At 37.7% G+C, this 12,136-nt stretch overlaps 1 protein-coding gene across 1 annotated transcript; it reads right to left on the bottom strand.

The window, feature by feature from the left end:
• Nucleotides 1-338: 338 nt before the first annotated feature.
• tmem41b (transmembrane protein 41B) lies at nucleotides 339-10,176 on the bottom strand. Its single transcript, XM_085354876.1, has 7 exons — nucleotides 9,987-10,176; nucleotides 7,749-7,866; nucleotides 6,198-6,326; nucleotides 5,555-5,648; nucleotides 3,656-3,760; nucleotides 2,534-2,672; nucleotides 339-2,447 (listed from the first exon to the last, which is right to left on the bottom strand). Exons 1-7 carry the CDS (start codon nucleotides 10,081-10,083, stop codon nucleotides 2,278-2,280), a joined length of 852 nt encoding a protein of 283 aa, XP_085211002.1. The 5' UTR covers nucleotides 10,084-10,176; the 3' UTR covers nucleotides 339-2,277.
• Nucleotides 10,177-12,136: the final 1,960 nt, after the last annotated feature.

Here is a 12,136-nt window from a genome sequence, read left to right as displayed (position 1 = left end):
ATGGGTTATTTTAACCAAACAGGCCGTGCTGCTTTACAGTTGTGTTACAATGTCACCACCTGGTGGCACTAAATAACTAACGACTGCGTTCTTTGTTGTATATTTCAGTATTATTAAATATGTGCACTGTACAGACTATGTTCAGAACTCACATTGTGTAAAGAGTTTAATGACTCAATAAATACATATTTAAAAAAACAGAACAGAAATGTGAAATCTGTAAACACTTCATACTGCAATACATCACTGCACAGTATAATACTGCTTTTTGAAATGTTGCAGAGGGATACAGAAGAAGTATCACACATTATCACTGATTGGGTAAGACGATGGGGGGGGGGGGGAATTAACCAGTTGGTATAGTAGGTTAAGTTGAAATTAGGTGTAAGGTTTAAATATTTTAGAAAAAGTTACCAACTATCATTTGTTGGCATATTTAGCATTACAGGGGAATAAGAGGTTACTCATAGCTGCAACAGGAATCATTTCACAGCATTTTGCTACTTTACTTAACGAAGGTTCTTTATCCATTGCAGATGTTTCAAAAACAGTAACCAAAAAAAACCATTTAACTACTGTAGCGCTGTCTCCTCCTTTTACATCAATTAATGTTTATGCAGTCTTTTAAAATCTGGGTTTGAGAGTTTAATATTCATACAGTAGTACAGTAGATACACTGTCCATTAAGACATAAGCAAAAACATGAAATCTCCTGATGCACAACTCTAAATATGCATTTTTAAGAGATCTAGGTTAAGATTTGTTACCTACATGTACATTCACTCCGTCTGTTAACTGTCCAGAAGGTTTTTAGCAGCAGGAGCAATGAGTTACCTTGGTACACAGGCAACAAATCTAGAGGGAAATATAATCTATAAGCTTTTTTTTTTTTTTAATAACAGGACAAACAGCCATTCAAAACACTTTAAAGAACACAATCTAGCAACATAAATCAGGCAACACAGCACATTTCCCAAGGTGAAGAAAAGGAAGCAGTAAAAGCAAGGCAAGGCTCAGACACTGCACAGTCTGTTGGCAGTCTTATTGAGCTCAATGGTCGATCATCCATCATATTAAAATCACTAGTTAGATATTGTAGGGTGGAGATGAATGCAGATGATCACAGTACATTTAAAAAAAAAACAAAAAAACAAACAAAAAAAAACAAAAACAAAGCAATCTCAGCCTTTGACTTTTAAAATTTACAAACCAAGACAACTGTGTTGACTTTCAAGAATTGTTCAGTACACCAGCAAGATCTACATTTACTGTTTAAATAAAAATACCAGCTAGAGATCCTGAGTTTGACACTCTGCAGTTTGGATGTCCTGTGAAAAAAAATATTACATTGGCCTAGTCTGTACTTTAAATACTTTCAAGCGTTCAGTAGCAAAGTAGATTTATAATATGGAAACATGGCTGAAAGAAAAAGGGAAGTTGTCTGGCAGAAGCAGCAGGCACACTTTTAGGAAGATCACTGAATTACTCACATGTCAACAAAACACAAACTTACAAAGATCAGTGCTTACGCGTTTCCTTTTCTCTACATATTAATGTATGCCCAAACTCTGCATATAGTCGCCAGAGCATGGACCCTGTGTCAAAATGCACTTTGAAAAGACTAAAATCCCCTTTGAGAAGTAGTGTGAAAATTATTGCTATAGTGCTAATCAGATTCTATTAAGTAGACAAATGCAGGAGAAATAAATATTAAAACGGGAGTGGGTGTTAAAGGTGCTACTAACAGGATGTAGCAACTCTTCGGCTGTTGTCCAAGTGCCTGTTTGTTGAGTATTTAGAAATAAAATGTCCAGAATAATCTGAACAAGATGCTGATTACACTGTTTGATGACAGAGTTCCTAAAAAGACAACACAGGCACGTTATTCCCCATGAAATAAGGCCATGTGGAACAACTGTGACCTGCACTTTAGGAAAGCATCCTGCAAGTGGCACCTTTTATTGTCTGAAGAAGATCATACAATTATATAACAAGCAGTGCATTAAATAAAAACAACAAAAAAACAGTTTCTAATATTTATACCATGAGTCACAGAAACCAAAAACAACTTGTGCAAGCAGTGGACTGTTTGTACTTTACATCAGGAACAACCCACCACTGCATGCATTTTTGTGGTTGATGAGTGCTTGGCAATTCCTCCACCGCCTACGAGATGGATGCGGAGCAGCTTCAGTGACCGCTGCATGTTCCTGAGGCGAGGTAAGGGAGATGTTGGGATCAGCCAGCAGATGAGTTGCTGAGGTGAGGTGACGGGCTCTACTCTAGTTTCTGCTGCAGCTTCTTCTGGAAGCAGACGGGTAAAACCGAGAGCACGGCTAGTACACCGAGCACAGCCAGGGAGTTCCAGGACACGGCTTCGCCTGCCGTGGTGAGTTTGTACAGTGTTGTACCTGCGTTGATTGCTACAAAGGATGGTGGAGCCACTCCTGTTGATCAGTGTGGAATGAAGGTTAGTCATTGGTGGAAAACATTACCGAAATGGATCCAGCAGTAGAGAGAAAAACAGTCTTACCAAGAAAGGTGCCGATGAAGAAAACCCCCAAAGGCACATTGATGACAGGTGAGGTGATGTTGATGAACCAGTTGGGTAGAAAGGGGGTTATCCTCAAGAAGATGATGTAATTGATTAAATGATTTCTATGTTTATCAACCTGCCATTAAAAATAAAATATAAGAAAAATCATGAGCAGAATATTTCTGAAATTACAAACAATAAATAAATGATCAGCTTTTATTAAAATCATGTTGGAAGACTGCTGTGCTGTGGAATACGGGGTAATACTGGGGATATTAAAGCTCATCTCATTAAGCAATCATTAAAACATGTATAGCACGATAGAGAGAGAGAAATCAAATTTAAAACCCATCTCTTCTCATACAAAGTCTTGACTAATTCAGTCCAATCTTATCTTAAAGGCCTCATAGTACCATATCACTCCAATAGAGCACTTCACTCTCACACTGCATGCTTCCTTGTGGTTCGTAGGGTATTTAAAAGTAGGAGGCAGTCTTTAGTTTTCACACCCCTCTTCTGCGGAAACAGCTACCAGTTTGAATTCTTTTTTTTTTTAAGATTAGGCTTAAAACTTTCCTTTTTGCTAAAGCACATAACCCTTAGTTACCCTGCAATAGGCCTAGGTTGCTGGGAGATTTCCATAAAGTACTTCTTCACTCATTACAAGCTTACAAAGCACTTTGATCATTAGTTATTATTAATGTCTGGTCCTCTTCCACAGCAGGTCGTTTGTACTGTCTTCCTCCCCTCCCCTCAAACCGATTGTGAAAAATGTCCACCCCTCCCTGAGCGTGATTCTTCCTGAGGTCTCTTCCTGTTAAAAGGGAGTTTTTCCTTCCCATGGTTGCCAGGTGCATGCTTAAAGGGGGTCGTTTGATTGTTGGGGCTTCCTCTATATGATTGTAGGGTCTTTACATTATAGTATAAAGCATCTTGAGGTAAATGTTGTTGTTGTTGTTGTTGTTGTTATTTGGCAATATATTTGTGGGTCTTTAAATGCAACTCAAAACCAGTACAACTAAAGCAAAGCACAAAGAAAATGCATAAATATATGAAAAGAACAAAAAAACCCAAAATAAAACAAACAAAAAAAAGGTTCTTTCCTGTCAAAGCTCCTACCTGCTGAGACCATTTCTGTGCTCGCTCTGTGAGATATCTGTAGACCACTGGTCTGCCCACCAGATATGACAGCATATAACAGAACGAAGCACCCAAGCCAGAGCACTGCCAACAGACAGAAAATGATGAGTGACTGAGGAAGATAATACAGAAAAAAAAATATCTCAAAGCTAGAAGCAGAAATGACTCTTCTTGTACCTGACTCATAAAACATTTAGAGTCCTTCACAAATTAAATATGTATCTCTAAATATGATTATTAACTATAATGCAACACAATTTCCATATTCCATCGCTTTCATAATGCTAGCAGCAGAGGTGAGGTGTTAAGAAAAGCTGCATGTAGTTTCAAAGAAAAGGTCTCTGGGTTTTCACACTAACCAAAGCCCTTCTTGGCTGTAACAGCAAAAACATCATGGTTTAGTGTGAACAAGGCTAAACCACTAGTGTGAATGCATCGCGTATTTACAGGGGAAAAAAAAGTCCACAAGAAAAAAAAACAACAACCAGCCAAGTGGTCACAGGAGACTATGATGCAACATAGTCACACGCAGCTGTATGCTGTTCATGCAGGTACTGAGGTTAAACTGGTGACAATGTTAAACGTGACATTTTCATTCTATCCTTGCATGTTTAAATGTGGAATTTCCCTTCAAAAATATACAAAAAGCCACGTGATTACACTGCTGTCTGCTCTACATTTACAGTTGTGGTTGGAAGTGTTGCATAAATTCATCATGGGCATGAATTTCATGATCATTTTAGGCCACAGAGTGAAATTATTGTACAGCATACATCTTTAATGACTTTAAAAACAAAAATTGTGTCCACGAGTTTTAATTTATTTTAGAGTTTCTTCTAATCCATACAGGGTTGAAAATATACATACAAGCTAAAGCTAAAAAGTGGTGCTGAAGGTTCTATAGTGTCTTTGAATGTGACAAAGACTAAGTAGTGATCATGATTAACTGGATCTTTGCCAGCATAAAAAGGATTGTTTGGTCAGACCAAAGCACTGACAAACATCATGGCAATGGTGGGAAAAAAAATCAAAAGAACTCAGTAAAGTTCTAAGAAGGTGAGCTTTGGATTTACAAAAGTTGGGATTGTCTCTTGGAGCCAGTTCTAAACAACTGTAGATTCCAGTTGTACAAGTTAATCAGACAAGTCACCACTTTACCAAGGTCTGGAAGAAGGCCTTGAGAGGATATTGGCTAGGATGTTCAGGAACAACCAAACCAAGGCTATTTGGTCACAATGATAAGAGTTATATTTGGAGGGAGTAAAGGTGAGGCTAAGAACACGATATCAGCTATAGCCTTAGTATCAGGCTCTGGGGCTGTTTTGCTGCACTGGTATTGGTACATTGGAAAAAATAAAGACTACTTCCAAATTCTCTTCTAATCAACAGCTACAAAGTTGAAACTTTGACACAGTTGTGTGTTCCAACAGGACAATGATCCCAAACACACCAAAACTGGTTTTATAACAGATAAAGATCAACTTCTGGAAGAGCATTTCCAAAGCTCTGACCTCAACCCTTTTGAAAATGTTTGGATTGTGCTTAAAAATCAACTAATTTAAATGTGGTAAGATGGAAAATTTTGCAAAGAAAAGTGGTCAAACATTCAGCCAGACTTATGCAGGAGGTTGATGATGATGGTTGCCAAAAGCATCTGGTTGTGGTGCAGCTTGCTAAGGAACATTTAATCAATCACTTTTTTCCCCCTTCTTTAAAGTCATTAAAGATGTAACCATAACTGTAAATTATAATTCCACTGTATGAAAAACTTTAAGAGATGTAATCATCCATCTATTTAACAAAAGGCTGTGGCTTGACATCCTTACATAAATAAACTCAATGTTTTTTTCTTACAAATTTCATACTGTTCTTACTCACCAAGCACACCAAGAAAAGAGCCAGAGGGAACGGATAAAGATATCCAGACAGTATGCTGAGGAAGATCGATCCAGGGATTGCAAAAGTCTGGAGGCTGGTAAAAGTGTTAAGGTGTATTTCTTTAAAAATGAGCTCCACACAAGATTCCTCTTCCCACTTAAGCCCTAAAAGAAAAACCCACTACAATGATGGTAATACTTTGTCTGTAGGTTGAGCAGTTAAAATGAGATTGTGTGCACACACTAGATTTATCCTCAGAGACATCCAATATTGGATACAAAGTTCTGCTTGCTTGACTTTTACAGCAGACTTAGAGCTGACACTCTGAAAGAATTATTAGAAAAAATCTGAGTCATAAGTTTTACACGTGGGAGATACCACTGACAGTTCTGAAAGGTCATACATGGTCATACTTTGTCAGGAATGCCAGCTGAAAGATTCAGTCACAAGAAACTAATGAAGCTGTAGCCAGAAAAAGACAATAAAATAATAACTTCAGTTAACACAAAGTTAACTGAATAGCTAGTGCAAACTATCAATGCAAACCAGACAGCTTTACTTACTCTGAACTACTTTGCTGAGGTTCAGGCTAAGTAGTAAAGTACATATTTTACATAAAGGGTGATGTTTTCTCCAAGGATACAAAACATATGTTGCAAAGTAGGCCACCAACACCTGGGTGTAGTAGGTGTCTTTGTATTTAGACAATACTGTTCCCAAAGCTTTAGCATCATCCATGTCTTTGGGGATCTTGATTTTCTCCATTTCATCACTGGAAAAAAATAAAATAAATCTTGTGTCAGTCACAATTTACTTAAAACCCTTTCCAGTCGTTTTTAATATATAAAAATCAGCAAATGATTATGTAATTGGTTTGTGAATTAGCACTACCAGTGAGAATAGTGTGTTTCTTAGCAGGTATGTTCAAAATTGAAGCTGTACAAGTACAGAGAAAAACTCTACATGCATGTTTTACTATTATGGGTCCAACTCTTCTAATGAACCATGTCTACCAGCAGTTAATAATAATTTATACTTTACTGATCCCCGTGGGGAAATTCCTCTCTGCATTTAACCCATTCGCTTAATGACTGGATCTGTCCGGTTTTCCATTGCCAATTTCATGCTGACATATTCTCTTACTGCTTCTAAATCATATCTCAGCAGTTCTGGACTTGAACACTATGTCAGAATTACTCTCATTTTTAGCCTTTTCTTCATTTACCTAACAAAAACTGCCAAAATCCACCAGTACAGAGCTCCTAATAACTAAGTATATCAGGAGTGCACTGGTGCCTGGCTGTCTTGGTTAACTCTTCACTTGATTAACTATTTTACTAGCAAGGCATTCCAAACACAGTCACAGCTCACCTGCACTTAAAAATAGCGGAGGCTTGAGTTCAAAGCAACCCCTGAGGCCATTTACTGTATCTCCACTCTGCTATGCCCCTCTATTTTTCTTTTATTTACATTTCTAAACAAAGAGTAAAGCCTCTCCAAAGAATTTAAAACAATCTCCAATGTCGCAGCTAAACACTGAGGGAGATTATGCTTTTGAAGCAGCAAATGGTCTCAAAAGACATTTTTAAATGCATTTGTTTTCATTAACCTTTAAGCTGAAATCCTAACTTCATTGAATAAAGATCCAAACATTATGTGGTTTGTCTCCTTTGCCCCAAATTCAATTTAATTGCACAGCATTTGTATAGCTCCACTCTACAACAGTCCTGAGGGCACTCAGTAAGGAAAAGACCACAAAATATTATAGAGACAATCCCAACTAGTTATAAAGCAATTTCTGTCAGTTTTTTTATACAGAGTATTTTATGAATAGGTACCGAACAGAACTACTAACAGAAAGTGTAACTCATCATTAGCTGGGGAGAAAACAGTCATCAAGATAATGACAGCTTTGCCTTCAACACAAGACGACCTACAGCTCAAGCTGTGTTGTACTCAGCAAGATGTTTATTGTTTGTTTGTTTGTCTTTTAACCATGACTCATCACCATTCAGTTTTCAAGCCTGTGTGCCACTGAATGGAAATAAAGTTATATACACCCTACCTGTGAAACAGCAGAAATTAATCTATTAAACAGAAAAGCAATGTCTAGTAAAATCCACTCCTTCAGATCTGAGAAGTGTTTTGGGTAAACTGTACTTCATGCTGAAACAACCACACCAGGGCAACTTACTCAGAAAGCTCTGGGAAGTTCCTGTAAACAAGGTACATGACTGAGGCAGAGCAGGTGAAGATGGACACCAGAATCAACAGAGACATGCGTGCTGAGCCCCCTGCGCTATGCTGAATCTCTGTGGAGAGAGAAAGTAAGTCAAACACCCGGTTAACATAGAGTAAACTATAATCAGATAAACATCCTACAAGTAAGCTTTTGTATAATTAGCATCACTCATTTAAGCCACTACGGGGAACCGAATCTCTCTCTCTCGGGAGAGAGAGACACTTGTGGCTATGGCTGAGACTGTCTCTTTAATGATGCTTTCAGCATAAACATTATAGAAAGAGAGAACTGCAATATCTAACTGTGAGATCTTAATATATGCAGAGAGGAAGTGCTTTTTTTTTGCCGTTTGCTCATTTAAAACCACACTACTACACTGCAGCACACTATGATGGTCTGCCAACACATACTGAGTCTGGTGTCACATACATATTTGATGATAGCTTATGACACTGATGATAAGCTGACACCTGGGAGTAAAATATGAATGTTATGGTTTTTAATTGTTCAATTAATATTTAAAATTTGTAAGTTTTTGATTGAAGCTGACTTTACCATCAGCTTCAATCAAATACTTGGCACTAATAAAGATTATGCTTAAAAAGGTGCGGTTAAATACATTCTCAACAAAGTTTGTGTGACATAAAAACACAACTGAGCATGACGTCAGAAAGCAGTATTGCCATCTGGTCACTCCTGCCATTGAGATGCATCTTGTCTGATCCAATCAAGTTGGACAGATGTAATCACTTGCAGCACATTCAGAGGTGATCTGAGACAAAGACACTTCATCAGTCCACACATAGCTTTAGAATGAGTGTGGATATCACTTCCCAGCACTTATGCAAATAAACCTCATAGCTGTGTGCCACTTTCCCTCTTTAACAGCAGGACATAGCTATGCACTTCTGATGCCTTGTCTGGTGGAAATTAAGACTGAGTCTATTTGAGGCATACATTTTATTAAAAAAAAAAAAAGAAAAGAAAAAAAGATGGACCTGGCCAGCAGGACACCAGGCTCCAAAGTCAGCTGATTTTCCAGCAACTCATTAGCCCTTTCTGACAGAGTGTGGGTGGTTCCTTATTCCTTCATTATTTTCCACTTGGCACTCCCCAGTTTTATCTTCTTGTCTAATATGGTCACTTCCAGTTCCAAAAAGCCCATAGACAAATGCCAAACTCAAGGGTTTTACTCTACAAAGCAATGTGTTAAGTCAGCATGGCTACGTCCACTTTATGGATCCAGGCAAACCGAATCAACCAAAAGATATGATAAACTCAAAATGCATCTCTATACGTTTTTATGTTTGTTTGTTTTGCTGGTCATTTAGACAAGAAGGAACAAAGTTCATAAGAAAAAAAAAACCACTTCAGCTCTGAACTCATGCGAGTCCTTGACTAAAGGGAAACACTCATATGTAATCCACACGCCATGTGTACAAGGTAAGTACAATACCTGTGAATATGTAATAAGGTTCACATACACCCTGTAACCTTAGCTACTTTTGACATTGCTGGAGTACATTTGCACTTTACTTTTTCATTTACAGTTCATGCAAATCGATACATTACACTTAATATAATAGCTTTTTGACATGAGCTTTTTAAATGCAGCTCGAATGAAGTTTAATTAACAATGCACAGTTAATTAAACTTCATTTACACAAAATGGTTAAATATTACTTTAACCCCCCTCAAAAAACATTGAAACTGAAATAACTTTAGAATTACATTCTGCACATTTTTCTGGAAATAAGAGCTTTTATGATTAATCTTATGGAGTACTTTTTGTCATATCCTTACTTTACCGTTGGAGGAGATGAATACTTCCCCAACCGTCTTTGTTAACCAGCAGTTTATCTTTTCGCTGATAAAAGATTTAGTAATTTAAACTATTAGGTTAATGTAGGTATGCTGACTAAACATTTAAGTTATTACACCTTAAATGAGGCTGAGGTGGATTTTTGGCCAACTTTGTGATGTGTTGTTTATAAGGTTTGGCGATACAAAGTACAGCATCGAAATCAAGCAGGGCTAACTTTAGCTAGCTGGTTCAGGCTGCTTCGCAATACGTAACGGTCTCAAAGTTAAAAGGACGCAGTCGAGTGGTCATATTGCTTCATCTGTCTCTATTTGCTTTCCTCTTCTTTTTCGTTAACGTTTAACAATTAGCTACCGCCATGAGCCTACCTTTCAGGACTTTGGAGTTACTGGCATTAGCCTTCACCTCTTCCTGTGCCACGGACAAGCCGTCCGTGTCTCTGGTTTCTCTCCGCTTTTTGGCCATTTTCTGAGATAACGTTAAGATTAGCGGTACCGAGATGTAGTGGAGTAACAACCGGCAAGTCGATCGAGTGACACCGGTATGTCGACAGCCTGATGACACGTTACACTGATTGACCTTTTACCTTACATTCAGGAGCAAACCTCCACCATTTACAACAGCGCCCCCAGCGGCAGGCTCGCCACATTCTGCAGTGAAGTCTACTTTCATATCTTAAAGACATTTTTTATTGGTTATTATTCAGTTTTATATTTAAAGTGTTTCATATTGGAAGAGAAACACCTAGGAAGTAGGTTAAATGTGCAGAGGTTTTTTTTTTCTGTTCTCAAACTGATCTCCCTGAATGTATGACTTTCACTCTGCAACTGCAGGGAGATTTGGGAAGGAGACGGTGGAGAAAATGGCTGGACTTTACAGCTTGTGGCAGCACCCTTTGATGCATAGAATTAGTAATGCAGACTTGTTGACGTATGTATGTGTGGATGTGCAGATGTATGTACAGGTGTATGTTATCTTCCCATGACCTCATACTGTTTCTGTTTTTTCTTTTTTCTTTTATCTTGTTGCATAAAAATGTTCCTAAACAAATAAAAAGTGTCAAAAAAAAAAAACTGATCTCCCTGTTGGAGCTCAGTCTGGGGGGGAGTTATTTTTTTTCTCCTTATCTTTCCTCATATTGTGCTTTTTCCATGTTATACCCCTCTGACCTGTCTTCCCCATGTGATGTTTGTGTAATGTATGTATGGTCGGTAGGGTAAGACGGCGCTGGCACGGCTGGCAGCCTTAACCCAATTTCCCTCGGGATGAATAAAGTATGATCAATCAAAATACAAATTTAAGGTACTTTACAGTTTATACTCTTCACACTCTGTATCTGTATCTTGCATGAACAAGCCTTTAAAATATTAACATCATATATTAAATTCTTTCAGAGAAAATTACAAAGATGAGGGTGCAGACAGCCCTATAATTTATACAGATGGTTCTTCATTATAGAGAATTATAGAGAAACAGTTGTCAGTCGGGATTTTATTAAGGACTTGCACTCCAGAAGTAAAAGCAATCAAAACATAAATCCAAAATAAACACATACATCACAATAGGAAAACAAAACAAAAAACATACAGATGTACATACTGCACATACTTTATTTTGATTCTATAGACCAACTATATTTAAAGTTGGGGTCAAAAGTTCACAGACACTCATCTTAGGCATGTATTTTTATAAGTTTCAATCAATCAATCAATCAATCAATCAATCAATCAATCAATCAAGCCCTTTATTTATCACATGCAAAGTTTACACCTGCAATGAAATTGGAATTTGGAGGAAGTCTTACTTCTTCATGATTCCATCCTGTTTGTGCAATGTACCAGTACCACTGGCAGCAAACAGCCCCACAACATGATGCTACCACCACCATGCAAGACAGCTGGCAGAGTATTTTTAAGTTTGAAAGCCTCACCAAGAATAACTCTTCCAAATATACCTCTTCTTTTTATTGCTAAATAACTCAATCTTTGCCTCGTCTGACCTAAAAAAATTTCTCCAGAAGGGATTTGGTTTGTCCATGTGGGCAGCTGCAAATTTCAATCAAGCTTGAAGGAGTTGATTTTGGAGCGAGGGTTTCTTTCTTGTTCAGTACCCTTTGAATCCACGCTGGTGTAAATCTTTCTTGCTTATGTCTTCAAATAAAAATCATAGCAGTGAAAATCATTGCATATGATTAACACCTTTGGGTGGGATCCCAATGTAAGTTTCAAGCAAAGTTCACAAATCATCTGTGTGTGTTTTTTTTATTCTTTTAGCTGCTCCTTTTAGGGGTCATTAAATGATACCATATGCATCCATTTTACTCTATCCTGCCTGGGAGCTCCTTATTCAACATAATTTGTACAACATACCAACTGTCTTTCTTCTGCTCGTGCACAAACTTGCCACTACAACTTTGTCTCCATCATTAGAGGTGACTTATTGAGAAACAAGGATATCCCTCTGGCATACTTTTTTCCCAATGAAAAAATATTGGATCTTATGGTCTTCCACCTCCAAC

The sequence above is a fragment of the Diplotaxodon limnothrissa genome, linkage group LG1 (assembly GCF_057381915.1).
Source record: "Diplotaxodon limnothrissa isolate DT_005_m linkage group LG1, D_limnothrissa_male_GT1.1, whole genome shotgun sequence".
NCBI lineage: Eukaryota > Metazoa > Chordata > Actinopteri > Cichliformes > Cichlidae > Diplotaxodon > Diplotaxodon limnothrissa.
This window is presented reverse-complemented; position numbering and strand designations above follow the sequence as displayed.